This window comes from Lutra lutra, chromosome 7 (assembly GCF_902655055.1).
Source record: "Lutra lutra chromosome 7, mLutLut1.2, whole genome shotgun sequence".
NCBI classification, from domain to species: Eukaryota; Metazoa; Chordata; class Mammalia; order Carnivora; family Mustelidae; genus Lutra; species Lutra lutra.
This window is the reverse complement of record NC_062284.1, coordinates 108551330-108566585: the sequence shown is the minus strand read 5'-3', so window position 1 is coordinate 108566585 and position 15256 is coordinate 108551330. Positions and strand designations below refer to the sequence as shown.

Below are 15256 nucleotides of genomic sequence, written 5' to 3'. Positions count from 1 at the left end.
GAATAGAGCAGACAGATCAAACGTAATTCTGAAAGGGATTAGCATCACCTTAAGCAAAAAGTATACAACTTCTAAGTCATCAAATATAGAGATGTGACAGAAGAAATCATGGCAGGGACCATTGTGGTTTCTCAAACTTAAGTACTGCATGGCCCCTTTCTAAAGAACCTTTGAAGAAGCACTGACCAAGTCTTTTCCTATGAAATAACTTTCCTTTGAGAATTATAATCGCAAGGAAGAACTGTATCCTTATAACAGATGAAAGAATTATTTATATTATCAAAATGAAAATTCAAGTTTTAAATTTCTTAAAGAATTAGAACGATCAGTTGAAAACCACGAGGATGGATTCTCCAGCACTCTTTCCAGTAAAGCAAATTCTCAGAAGGCTTTCATTTGTGAAAAGACACTAACTTGAATTCTGAGCAAATCATGGGTTTGGATAAGTGTAATGCTGGAGACGGACAATGAATGGGCAGGACAGGCGAGTTCCCTGCCCTCATGAAGCGGCCCATATGAAGAGAAGCACAGGCCAGGAAAAGTGTGAGGGGGAGGGTATTCCAGGAAACCACGGGAGCAGACGGGATAGGAACCTAAGCTAGCTCATGTTCAGGGGTGAGGAGTCTGGGAAGTTTCCTAGCGGAGGTGACTGAGCTGAGACCGCACAGGTTCACAGGAGTTAGCCTGGCAGAGAAGGCAGAGAGCATTCGGTGCACCTGTCAAGACCTGTTGGTTGAGGGAACTTGGCATCTTCATGGATTCAGAACTGTCGTGGGACTGCAGAGTTCCATCACATACTGTGTGACCTTGAACACATTATTTTACTTCCCAGAACCTCATGTTTCCTTATGCATAAAATAGGGATAAAATTCCATTTGCCTTGGAGAGATGTCCTAAGAGGTTACAAATTCATTAAGTAGAAGCTCCTCACAGAGACATTTATCCTTAGAGAGAAACGCTAAGTTCACGTGGGTGCTATTCTGTATCGCAGAACCAGCTGGGATCCCCTCCCTCCACTCTGCTCCGGTGCACCCTGCTCCAGTCCACTGTTCTCTCTGCCACTCCTTGACTGCAGAGCACACTCCCCTCCCAATGGCTCTGTGTTCTTGCCATTCCTTCCACCTGAAATGTTCTTCCCACAGATATTAACACAGAGCTTGCTTCCTCATGTCCTTAGGTCTCTGCTCAACTCCGCAAATATCCTGTTCTCCCTGAACCTTATCTATCCTTACACAACTTTTGCTCCCTAGAATTTATTGCCCTGACATTCAATACATTCACTTTTTGTTTAGCTGACTATCTGTGTTAGAATTTAAGCTCTTTGAGAATGTGAGGTTTTGTCTAATTTGTTTCCAGAGCTTAGCACAGTGCCTCACACATGGTAGAGGCTTAACACATACGTGTTAAAGGACTGAATAAATACCCCCGGCTTGAGGGAAGGCCTTTCTTTGGCCCTCTTTTACTCTCTGGGGACCCGACATAAAGCTTTGCACTGAGTAGGCATTTCATAAACACTTCTTGAACTGAACAATTGAACCACTTTTTACAAATGTTCATCTGATACCTAAGGACTGAGTGACTATTTTTATTGCTTAGCAAATAAATCCAGGATTGTATTTAATTATAATGAAGCAATAGGCTGATCAATCAATTTGCTGTGGAGAAGAACAATGCTGGTGGTCTGATTTCATCAGTGAGTGGAATCAATTAACAGATTTATCCATTAGTTCCAAAGAACCACAGCCCCTGTTGATGCAAAAGGTCAAGTGCAGATGAGGTTATGCCAGGATCAATATTCTGATTTAATAAGTACAGAAGGTGAAGTACAGAAACAAAATGTTTCAGAATTTCTTTCTGCCATTAATCTGGGTCCTTTGAGAAACTGCATAGCTGGGACTAAGCTGCCAGGAGATGGGCTCCAGTAATGGTCCAAAAAAGTTTTTGAGTCTCCCCTCAAATGAAAAACCAAAAATTTGCTTCAGTACCAGAAAAGGTAAATTCCAAATGAGTTCCCAGATGCTCCCCCCATACATTAGAGAGTTGAAATTTAAACAAAATGCAAAAACATAGTCTCCACATCTTACAATCTGTCCCATATGCTCCGGGGCCTCTTTAGGAAACTACCTTAAGGATTTAGGGTAAGTACGTGGTTAGTATACTAACTACACACAATTTCAAAATATTGCTAAAATGCAAATAAAATGATTTGGTCTGAAAGGAAATCATAAATTTAGTTTCCTATAAAAAGACCAGCCTTGAGTCTACTTCTCCCTTCATGCTCTCTCTCTCTCTCTCAAATGAATAAATAAAATATTTAAAAAAAAAAAAAAAGGCACCTGGGTAGCTCAGTTGGTTAAGCGACTGCCTTCAACTCAGGTCATGATCCCAGAGTCCCGGGATTGAGTCCCACATCGGGCTCCCAGCTCCATGAGGAGTCTGCTTCTCCCCTCTCATGCTCTCTCTCACTCTCTCAGATGAATAAATAAAATGTTTAAAAAAAAGAGAGACCAGTCTTCAGAGGGTTGATATTTATAAGCTACAACTCCAATTTCTGTAAAGAATTCTTGAGGAACTGTCTTGAAAATAATTTCAGCCCAAGCCTATGCTACAAAGAAAACCCAAATTGGGGCACCTGGGTGGCTCAGTGGGTTAAGCCTCTGCCTTTGGCTCAGGTCATGATCTCAGGGTCCTGGGATTGAGCCTGTGTCAGGCTCTCTGCTCAGTGAGGAGCCTGTTCCCCCCCACTCTGCTCTGCCTGCCTTTTTGCCTACTTGTGATCTTTGTCTGTCAAATAAAGAAAATCTTAAAAAAAAAATTTAAAAAAAGGAAAGAAAACCCAAATCAGCTGATAGCATGTATATAAGGAATAACTTCTTATACTGACATGGAATGTTTCAAAGAGCTTTCACACTTTCACTTTCATGTGATCTGAGCTTCATCTATACCCTGCAGGGAAGCCATGTCAGTGCACAGACAGGCAAAGGGGCTCAGAGCACTCTGCAACCTGCCCACATCTCCCGGACCAGCAGGAATCAGGGCTGGGTCTGGCGCCCACATCTTCTGAAAACCAAGCCCAGCATTCTTTCAGTTGAAAGCACATATAAGTGATCCTTTTCTATTCCCTTATAGCACTGTAATTTAAATGGGATTGTACTTTAGCGACACTGACTCTAAATGATGCAATATATCAAAAAATTTTGCAAGACCCAGAGCCAAATTTAGGCAGATTTATAATGGGGTCTGGTTTCCTAGGGTTCTGTCCTTGGCTCACCATTCCATTTAAGACACTCTTGTTGGGTGATGTCATCTGGTCCCCATAATCTGAACTAAGAGCTGTGTCCTAATGACTTCTATGTGTTCCAGCCCATCTTTTTCCCCTGAGCTTCAGACTCATATCCACCTGCCCATTTCACATCTCCATGGGAATGTGACTCAGGTACCTGACATATTATGTTTCTACGTCTCGTCATCTTCCACTTCTGCCAAGAGGTCTTCCTGCGCTCATGATCTCTCCCAGATAATGGCAGCATCACGCATTCAACCTTCTGACTAAACACCTAGAAATGACCCCAGGTTTCTCCTTCACCTCCTGGACCCACCCAGTCACTAAGGTTTGACTGCTGTACTTGCTCATATCTCTTCATCTTATGCCCTTCTCCTCAGCCGTCCCACCACCATCTTGGTTCAGGTCCTCATTATTACCTAACTTGGAACACTGCAACAGTCACAAATTCAACCCCCGCTGCTACCCGCATGTCCATGTCTGTATGCTCCCTCCCCCAAATAAATATGAAGTGTAAGTCCACTCAAGTCAGGCAAGCTGCTGGAAACACCTTAAAGATTCTTCTTCACCTGCTACCCAAAACCCAAATTCCCTGGCATGGAGTTTCTGTCTGACACTGTGAGTTTCCTATCAAATAACTATCCTGCCCCCTTTTTCCTTAATAAGAAAACCCTGATCTGTGGCTGGAACATGGCCACATAATGATTTCCTAGCCTTCGCTGCAGCTCGGTGCAGTCATGGGACCAAGTTCTGGCCAATTCCTTGGTAAGTAATGTGTGGAATTTCAGGCTCTTTAAAGAGAGCTAACTCAGCTGGGAGACGTGTTCTTTGTGCTTCTTACTGCCTGGAACGAATACAGAGATGACTCTGGAAGCTTTAGCAAACACCCTGGGCCACCAGGTTGCCTTGAAGATGGCTGAGCAGAAGAGATAGAAATCTTGGGCCCAAATGACTCCACGGAGCTTACGTGGCACAGCTGGACTGCCTACTTCCAGACTTTTTATGGGAGAGAAAAATACATTTCTAACTGGTTTAAGGCACCATCATATCCCATTTCCTATTACAGGCAACAGCACCCAATCATAAGTGATACAGAACTCAAATATCTCAAGAATGTTAAGCCTTTTCATAGCTTTGTTTCTGCCAACCCCTGGAGCTTTATCTTCCACCAGAGCTCTAAATTTAAGTTCCAAAATTCTTGTAGTTTTCCACTCCACCCACGTATTCACCATGAATTTTCATGCTTCTCAACTTCTGCTCAAGCTTGCCCCCTACCTAAATACCTTATTTCTGTTCAGGTTTAACTTTCATCACCTTCTACAGAAAGTTTGCCTAAACCACCATGTTAGGGTAAGTGGCCCTTCTCTGTGCTCCCATAATACGCCGGGCATACTCCAATTCTAGAACCCACATGCCTTTGTTTGTGGGCCATCTCTCCCAATCCACAGAAAGAGCCTCAAAGGGCAGATACCACATCTATTCCTTTGGTATTTATATCTCCTAATAAAAGTGGGAGCTCAGTAAATATGTTCTGAGCTCAAGTGCATTTTCCTCACTGAAACAAGAGTGAACAGTATCAAATGCCTTCAAATGTCCTGATTAGCTCCTCATGTCAGCAGTAAGTTAAAGGTTGAAACAAAATATTCTAATAGTTTTATTTTTCCTTTTTTTTTTTTCCCTCGGATGGAAAACAAATTATAGGTGAAAACATCCACTCTGAGAAGCAATTTACTGTTTGGATGTTTCAGACTTGAAATTTCCTCATCTATAAAAGAGAATTTGGCATTCTCAGAGGCCTCGTCTGGCTCTAGTATTTTTATAATTCCATTGTTGAATATAAACACATAAAATCGGACACAAGGAACTCACTGTAAATGGATGGTTTGTTCCTCCAGCAACTGGCAAAAAAATGACCAGCCTTACCAAACTTTTAAATAAATTACTTACAAGGAGTGTCTAACAAAATCTTGAAGTCATCAGATGACAATGAACACTCTAGGATAATGAAATGCCTATTATGGGAGGCTATGCCTCCTAGACTCCAAACTCATTGGCTTCCTTTAGAGCCCCAGAACTTGCCATGCTTCCTCCTGATACTGGGAACTGGCATTTGCTATTCCTTCTGTCTTAACTGCTCTTTCCATCCCTCTTCACTGGCCACCTCAGCTCAAGAGTCACTTCCTTAGAAAACTCTTCTTTCTCTGAGCACACTGAATTACTGTATTAGAAGTTCTCACTCGTTTCAATGTTCTCCTCTTCTTCATGGCATTGGCCACCACTGTGATTTTCTATTAGTATGATCATTTGATTGATATCTTTTTCCCTCACTAGACCACACCCTCCTCAAGGGAGTATTTTGGTATTGTACTCATATCCTTGGCAGAGAGTTGATATTCAATAAACACTTGCTGAAGGGAGGAGAAAAGTGGCCAAGTTTCAATGGGAGAAACATCCAGCTATTCTAATAAGCTCGAAATCCTCTGAGTTCTCCTTCATATTTTGAAAAAGGATCTTGAAGTCACTTTCTGGTGACAGTGGAAGGACAGGCACTGAATGTGCAATCCATGACAAGCTAAGAGAAGCAGCAGGAATGTGACTAAAAACATTTGGAGTTTTAGTAACAATCCTAGGTAAGGGCTCACAGGCAAAATCGGATGTGAAAGTTACCAACGTATGGAGAATCCCATGGCTAGCACATCCTGAAGAAACAAGGGCTATACTGAAAATAACAAATGACGATTTGTCGTTGTTTTCGCAGCAAACAGATCAAGGAAGAGTAGACTTACTTCTTGGAGAAGGACTGATTTTATCAAACGGCAAAGAGAGAACAGAGCTCCTAATCTGGCTTTCATCTTTATCTGAAAAGATTTTTCTCACTAGAGTGAGTACAACAAATAAAAATATTGAAGTGAATTCCGATATAGGTGAGGTAACAGTAAGGGTCCAAAATTCCAGGCTCAAGTGAAAGACATTTGGGGACCCTGACATTCTGCTGGTAAGAAATACTTAGGAGTGAGAAGCTCCCCAGAGATGGGAATCTAACAGATGTTGTAACAGATGTTATGATTTCCAAGAGGGGGAGAGGTAGATATCAGAAAACAATGATTCAAGCATGTGATAGTCATCACTGACCGACCCATGCACAAATTGGTTGGAAAATAGATTAACTGTGAATTCATAGGCATAGAAGGAATGCTCACGGAGGTGGCTCTCCAAACAAAACTATGCTAATTTCAAGTCACACAGGTGTCTGAAGTCAGCAAGGCATCTGATGGCCCTGAATGATATCCTTGATAAACAAGAGTCAGATGATATTAAAGACTGGTAAATCCCCACAGCTCCAGCAGCTGTTTTCAGAGATTAGCTTAACAGACCTTATCTTGGAGGGAGCTTGTCAATCTTCCCAAATTCTGAGTTTTTAAAAAAAATAGTCAAATGAGAGAAGGACTGTTCTCTCAAACTGAGGAGAACTCAAAGGTGATTTTCTTTAAAAGTTCATGTGCTACATTAAGCATACATGTAAAAGACAATATATTTCAGGTCTGGAGCCGCTGTGGGTTAGTTCCACATCTGGACAATGGGACAACAAAATCACCACAGCAAGCACGTGGGGCTTTAGGAGGAAACACTGATTACCATGCACACAGCATGCCAAGAAGTGCACAGGGCACAAAGTGACCAGACTCATGGGTTCCAAGTATATTAAAATGTACTATGTTCAAGTGTAAATGGTAAGGAGGAATCAAAACTTGAACCGTGCTCTTCTATAAAGGCTTTCTCACGAAATATATTTTAGATACATTCTATGCCTTGTCAAAAACAGCAAATCCACTATGTGCTGGCTGGCTTTAGGGGTTTGGGATTGAAATGTCAGTGATGGCTGAATTCCCCTTTAATATAGATTATGAAACATGATAGAAAATGGGGTCCTGTAATGCTGCAGGCCAGGTAAATGGGATGCATGCCCCTTTGTCTTCTAACTTTTCTGTAGGACTTGACTCTAAAAAAAGTCAATGGCCGTTGTAAATTATTCATGAGCTCTATCTGGGCTCCCAATCAGCCAACAAGCCCAGGACAAAGGAATGAATAGTCTTTTTTTCCCCTTAGCAAAGTGGCTCATTGACTGCTTACTTCTCAGCCCTTTTTTCTTGGTCTCTGGGCCATGGCAGCCCCAGATCTTCCAACCAAATGCAAAGGCACAAACCCTGCTCTTGCTCTATCTCCAGGGAACTGGGCTTCTACTCCTCCATGAAATGCAAGTGAACACATCTGAGAATCAGGGTCAAGCGGAAAAGCACAGAAACGTAGCTGGCCTTTTCCCTCTCACACAAGGCTTGGCTGGCTAAGAGAGAGAAGAAGGTCAAGGAGCCTAAGGTACTTCTAAAGTCCTAGTGGACAATGACTTACCCACGGTACCATCTTTGTAACTTGCTGAAAAATAAAAACCTCCCCTGACAACAAACAAACAAACAAACAAACAACCACTCCCCTATAGGCATACCTCAGAGATACCACAGGTCTGTTCCAGACAGAGCTGTCTGAAAAAGTAAATACATTTTTTGCTTTCCCAGTGCACATAAAAGCTATTTTACGCTACACTGTTGTCTATTAATTGGCAGTAGCATTATGTCTAAAAAAAAAGTACATATCTTAATTTTAAAATACTTTATTGCTAAAAAATGCTAACCAGCATCTGAGGTTTCAGCAAGCTATAATCTTTTTGCTGCTGGAAGTTCTTTGCCTCTGGGATGATGATTCCTGACTGATCAGAGTGGTGGTTGCTAAAGGCTGGATTGGCTGTAAAAATTTATTTACTTATTTACTTATTTTCTTATTTATTTTCTTAAAATAAGACAACAATGGAGTTTGCCACAGTGATTGACTCTTTCTTTCATGAACCATTTCTCTGGAGCTTGTGATGTTATTTGATAGCATTTTTATCCACACTAGAGCTTCTTTCAAAATTGGACTCAGTCCTCTCAAACCCTACCCCTGCTTTATCAACTAAGCTAATGTCCTATTCTAAATCCTTTGTGCTCATTCCAACAATCCTCATGGCATCTTCGTCAGGAGTAGATTCCATCTCAAAAAACCACTTTCTTTGCTCATGCATAAGAAACAACTACTCATCCATTCAAGTTCGATTATGAGATCGCAGCAATTAGTCCCTTCTCCAGGCTCCACTTCTAATTCCAATTCTCTTGCTATTTCCACATCTGCAATTATCTCCTCCATTGAAGTCTCGAAGACTCAAGGTCATCATCCATGAGGGTTAGAATCCACTTCTTCCAACTCCTGCTCATGCTAATATTTTGACCTCATCCCATGAATGTTCTTAATTGCATCTAGAATGGTGAATCCTTTCCAGAAGGTTTTCAACTGACTTTGCCCAGATCCATTATAGGACTCACTATCCATGGCAGCTGTAGTCTTTATGGAATGTATTTCTTAAATAATAACAATTGAAAGTCAAAATGACTCCTTGATCCATGGGCTGCAGAATGGATGCTGTGTTTGCAGTCAACGAAAACAAGATTCATCTCATTGTACATCTCCATGAGAGTTCCTGGGTGACCAGGTACGCTGTCAGAGCAGTCATATTTTGAAGGGAGTCTTTTTCTCTGTGCAGCAAGTCTCAAAAGTAGGTCTAAAATATTCAGTAAACCATGTTGTAAACAGATGTGCTGCTACAGAGGCTTTCTCATTCCATTTATAGAGTCTACAGTCAGAGTAGATTTAACATAATTCTTAAGGGTCTGAGAATTTTTGGAATGGCCCATGAGCATTGGCTTCAACTTAAAGTCACCAGCTGCATTGGCCCCTAACAAGAGAGTGAGCCTGTCCTTTGAAGCTTTGAAACCAGCATGAACTTCTCTTCTCCACCTCATAAAGTCCTAGATGATGTCTTTTCCCAAAATAAGGTTGATTTGTCTACATTGCAAATCTGTTATTTAGTGCATTCTCCTTCACTAATGATCTTAGCTAGGCCTTCTGGACAACTCACTGTAGCTTCTGTATCAGCATTTGGGGCTTCACCTTGTACTCTGATGTTTATGGAGACGGCTTTGCTCCTTAAGCCTCAAGAACCAACTTCTGTGCTCACATCACTCAGCATCAGAGAAATACAAATCAAAACCACAATGAGATACCACCTCACAGCAGTCAGAATGGCTAAAATTAACAAGTCAGGAAATGACAGATGCTGGCAAGGATGCGGAGAAAGGGGAACCCTCCTACACTGTTGGTGGGAATGCAAGCTGGTGCAACCACTCTGGAAAACAGCATGGAGGTTCCTCAAAAATTGAAAATAGAGCTACATTATGACCCAGCAATTGCACTGTTGGGTATTTACCCTAAAGATACAAACATAGTGATCCGAAGGGGCACATGCACCCGAATGTTTATAGCAGCAATGTCCACAATAGCCAAACTATGGAACGAACCTAGATGTCCATCAACAGATGAATGGATAAAGACGATGTGGTATACATATACAATGGAATACTACTCAGCCATCAAAAGAAATAAAATCTTGCCATCTGCGACAACGTGGATGGAACTAGAGGGTATTATGCTGAGTGAAGTAAGTCAATCGGAGAAAGACAACTATCATATCATCTCCCTGATATGAGGAAGTGGAGATGCAACATAGGGGGATTGGGGGATAGGAAAAGGGGGCTAATAATACATTATATGTTTATTAAAAAATTTAAAAAAATTAAAAATTAAAAAAAAAAAAACAAAACTTCTGCTAGCTTCAAATTTTTCTTCTGCAGCTTCCTCACCCATCTCAGCCTTCACAGACTTGAAGAGAGTGAAGGCCTTGCTCTGGATTAGGCTTTGGCTTAAGGGAATGTTGTGGCTTGTCTGATATTCTACCTAGACCACTCAAACTTTCTCCACATCCACATTAAGGCTGTTTTGCTTTCTTATCATTCATGTGTTCACTGGACTAGCACTTCTGATTTCCTTCAAGAACTTTCCCTTTGCATTTACCACTTGGCTGACTGGTGCAAAAGGCCTAGTTTCCACCCCATCTTGGCTTTCAATATGCCTTCCTCACTGAGCTTAATCATTTCTAGCTTTTGATTTAAAGTAAGGACACGTGACTATTCTTTTTCACTTGAACACTTACAGAGCCCACAGTAGGGTTATTAACTAGACCAACTTCAATATCATTTTGTCTCAGGGAATAAGGTGGCCCAGGGAAGTCTCGAGAGAGATGCTGGAATGGCTGGTCAACAGAGAAGTCAGAACACATGTATCCGGGGATGAAATTTGCTGTGTCATGGGGGTGCAATTCATGACGCCCCAAAACAATTACAATGGTAACATCAAAGATCACTGATCACAGATCACCATAACAAATGCAATGATAGTGAAAAAGTTCGAAACATCCCTAGATTACTAAAATGTGGCAGACACAAGTTAAGCAAATGCTTTTGGAAAAATGGCCCTGGTAGATTTGCTCAACACAGGGTTGCTGCAAACCTTCAATTTATACATACACACAGATATACATATATATATACGTATACATATATATATATATGTATACGTATATATATATGTATACATGTACATAAAACACAGTATCTGTGAAGTTCAGTAAAGCAAAACACTGTAAAATGAGTGTCCCTGTATTTGGATAGGTCAGAGGCATCATCCTCAAGATCATTTTGGCTCTGATAAGAGCCATCCCAGGACGTGTCTGATAAACGAGTCTATCTGATGCTCCCCAGGTTCTCTCTGTGCTCTCTGGATCAAATTCACACCTTGTGACCCAACTGTGCCCTTTACTGTATGTGAGTCCCAAGGACTTGGTTTTCACAGGCTTATCCTTAAGACTCTGCTCTCAGGCCGGTAACCTGAATGGAATTAAATTATCCTGTGAAATAAATCCACAGGATAAAAATAGCTTTCGAATCTATCCTAATTAAATGTGTCCCCTTCAAAGTCAACCATATCAGTTAGAGCCTGCATCTGGGATTCAAGCTGAAGAGTAAATTAAATTCTCAAAATTAAACTGCAGATGCCAAGAATTTAAATAAAATTTCTCAAGATGTGGCCTGATATAGCTCCACAGAAACGACATCAGGTTACAGTGTCCACTCTCCTTTCCAGACCAACAAAGCAAGCAGAATGAGAAGCGATCACATCCTACACACGAAAGGAAGTCCACTGCCTTGCAGCTGCGTACCATGGTGCTTGAGTAAAGCCCCTAAGGATTCAAGAGGATGAGGTTTTTTTTTTTTTTAATGATTTTATTTATTTGACAGACAGAGATCACAAGTAGGCAGAGAGGCAAGCAGAAAGAGGAGGGAAGCAGGCTCCCTGCTGAGCAAAGAACCCAATGTGGTGCTCGATCCCAGGACTCTGGGATCATGACCTGAGCCAAAGGAAGAGGCTTAACCCACTGAGCCATCCAGGCGCCCCAAAAAGATGAGTTTTGACCTTAGTGCTTTTCTCCACTGCTCTGGTCTGAGGTTTATGTCCCTGCCCTCCTACCTGGGGCCGACCCAAATTCACAAGGTGAAATCCAACCTATAAGGGGCCTTCAAAAGGTGCTTCAGTCATAAGGGTGGAACCCCTGAATGAGGTTAGTGCCCTCATAAAAGAGGCTCCAGAGAGTTCCCTAACCGTCTGTCAAATGAGGACATAGAGAAAAGACAGCCTTGACTAGACACCAGACCTGCCGGCGCCCTGATACTGTGCCTCCAGAACAGTCAGAGACTAATTTCTGTTGTTTAGATGCTCCCCACCCCCCAGTCTGTGGTGTTTTGTTAAGCAGCCCAAAAGGACAAAGACACGCACTCTGTGTCATTTTCATGAATTAAAGTCGCCCTATCACCAGCAGGGGACTAAGAAGCCCACTCCGGTACTCCGAGTCTGCAAGTCTCTCCTGAGGCTATGGGGTAGCCCAGTGGTTAAAGACACAATTTGAGTTGTGGCTTTACGACTAGTTAACAGTGTGGTTATTAAGCCTTTCTAAGACTCAATTATTCACCTAAATAATACCAATAAGGTTACTCTCATATCATAAAGTGCTAGGAGGATCAGGGAGAAATGCAGGAGAAGAGTCGGTGTCGCAATGCTCCATGTAGCTCTTGCTGCTGTTGTTAATATTATTTTTTGGATTTACAAGAGAAGTCCCTGTCAAGCGGGGAAGTCATAATTCTTAAAAATTAAATGTGGGGAAGGCTCCCTCTGGGGTAAGCAGAGCAGAGATGATAGATGGATGGATGGGTAAGCCACGGAGAGGAGAACAAAAGAAGAGCTCATGGCCCAGAGTCCCATGCTACCACCAGGAAGACCTCTGAACTCCCTCCACCATCAGACATTGGGTCAGCAACCTCCCCCAAATCCTATACTGGGCAGGATGCTGTGGCAGGAGCAATCCCATGCTGGAGCTGCCGGAACAGACAGCCTGGTCAAGAGGGCTCAGAGCACAGGCCATTGAAAGCCACCTGTGCAGCTTTGTGGCCAAACAATGAATGGAGAGTCCTGGCTACTTCCAAGCAGAGGACTCCTGCGGCTGGTATCCAGCCTGGTTTGGAACTCTGCACCCACACCACCCCCCACCCCCGGCCTTACAGCTGGGGCTGAGACAAAGGGCTACATCTAGTTGAGGCTTTAGGGCCCTATGCTGAGAATTTACATTTCTGTATCCTACCTGTTGTACCTGTTTTGCTTTCTCTCTTCCTTCTGGCATCGATGACCAGCCCTGATGCATTCTTTCCTAGCCTTGCTCCCCTCTTCCTGTTCTGACTCCTAGGATATTTAAGAATATTCCGCTTTCAAAGCTCTCTTACACTTTTATCGTGATGTCAATACGGTTCTGAGCCCACAAAAGGAACAGCATTAGCAAGGCTAATAAATAGCCGGTTTCAATAAGGGAATTCTTTACTTTGACATTCACGCTCCTGAGATAAAATGATTTTTTTTTTCCTCAAAGGAAAGCAGCAATTGCATCTCAAGAGAAAGAAGGACTTTATGTGGTGACTAAGTTACAGTGTCATTTAAAAGCGAGATACCGACCTCAGGGAACAAATGAGGAAGTTAAGAATAAACACTAACACTCAACTACTGCATTTCCCACCTTACCTAATCTTATGCCTGAATAAAGTTTCATCCACCCGTACCCCTTGCATTTTGAGATCTAACAATGGCAACCAGATTTTAAGTCCAAAATATATAGTATACGCAAAAGACTGTGTGCCATGAAATGGAATCGAATAATATTCAGGAGGGGGTATAAATGATAACTTTTATCAAGCAGGTCACTGCTCATCCGTAGTTCACCTCTTAGCTCCTAGACTGGTGAGCTGCAGCCCCAAATGAATGAGATCCTCATCACAGTAATTAGGGCAACCGACAGCCGCGCTCTTTGGTGTAGGTATGGATTCTGAAGATGGAATAGATGGCTTCCAGGGAAAACAGGAAAAAGCAACAATGGGTTCAGCACCTTGTAGAGTCTGGCTCTCTGAATTCATGGAGTCTCCGTGGAGCCACTGAAGCTGGTCTCATGTAGACCACATGGGGGGAATTCTGGTTTCAAGAACACTAGGTTATTCATTTATTTTACCGGACACTCAGACCTTTGCGAGTTTAATTCTCACAAGGTTTCAGATGATTACCAGGAAAAATGGAAGGGTGGATGAAGCCAGGAGGGCAAACAGGAGGTCAATCAGGAGAGGGGTTACCAGAGACCAAAACTCACCGATAGATGATCCCTTTCTCGTGCAGGAACATGAGCGCCGAAATGATTTCTGCTGCATAGAAACGAGCTCGTGCTTCATCAAAACGACGAGACTTCTGAATGTGAAACATCAAGTCACCCCCATTCACAAATTCCATCACGAAAAACAGACGATCCTGGAGAGAAACACAAGAGAGAACCCAGCGTGGTGTAGCTGTTAGCCTAGAGCTTGGTCAACAGGCTACCCAGGGCTGTGGCAGGGGCGGAAGAGGTCGTTGTCATGTGGAACTCGGAGGCAAACGCTCTGTCAGGGTCAGTGCGAGGCATGAGGGCTGTGGGACTGGACCCCTGGGATAGGGGTGGGGCTGGGAAGTAACACCTGGATCTCCTTTAAGGAATTCCACACAGCTTTGATTTCCGCATTAAATAAAAAGTAGGAAAGCCTCAGGAGCCCCTGGTTCTCATTGCTGCTCTGCACCTTAAACACCGTGCAACCCCGAGCTTAATTTGTTTTTGGACATTCGCCATTAGTAAAGTGAGAACAATGACGCTATCCCTAGCTGAATCATGGGGTTCTGGAAAGCGGAGAAGCGCAACACAAATGGAAAGGTACGTGCCTTTCCTCTGGAACATGCAGGGTTAAGCACAGATCTCAAGGGACGTCTAACAGGTCCTCTCACACTTGACCAGGGAATATGCACGGAAAAAGGAAACCGTTTTAGACAAGTCTGGCCAACAGGAGTCTAACGACAACCTCCAAGTGGCTTCAACGTTAGAAATTCCATTCAGCCCAACAGAAAATTCCCGAGTCAGGAGTGGAAATGTGCAGAATAGCGCGATGCTGTCCACTTGGAAGGAGGTTTCAACCCTGCTGATGAAATGGGCTCTTCAGGGCACCTGGGGGGCTCATTTGGTTAAGCGTCTGCCTTGGGTCCTGGATCTGATCTCATATCGGGCTCCCTGCTCAGCAGGGAGTCTACTTCTCCCTCTGCCCCTCCCTGCTTCTCACAAGCTCTCATCTCTCTCTCTCTCTCTCATGTGCTCTTGCTTTCTTTCAAATAAATAAATAAAAATCTTTTAAAAAGGGAGAGGGAGAGGGAAATGGGCTCTTAAGATTCCCCATGCAGTACGCTTAGTACTACACAAGCGGTGTGAACAAAGTGCTTTTATTAAGACTTCAATAAAAGAAATGTGGAGGCTCCATGAGAAAGCGTGTCTCCCAGCCGGGTAGTATAAAGGGCTATGTTTCAGGAACCCCTAAGATCAAAGGATTT

At 42.8% G+C, this 15256-nt stretch overlaps 1 protein-coding gene across 2 annotated transcripts in view; it reads right to left on the bottom strand.

Annotated features, from left to right (window-relative positions):
• Window positions 1–15256, bottom strand: part of PRKCH (protein kinase C eta) — a 249476-nt gene that overhangs the window by 80332 nt on the left and 153888 nt on the right. For both annotated transcript variants that reach the window (XR_007128580.1, XM_047736289.1), the window contains exon 10: window positions 14004–14158. Coding sequence is in view for 1 of the 2 variants with exons in the window: in XM_047736289.1 (XP_047592245.1) it covers window positions 14004–14158 (155 nt within the window). In the remaining variant the exon portion in view is untranslated. The remainder of the gene's footprint in view (window positions 1–14003; window positions 14159–15256) is intronic.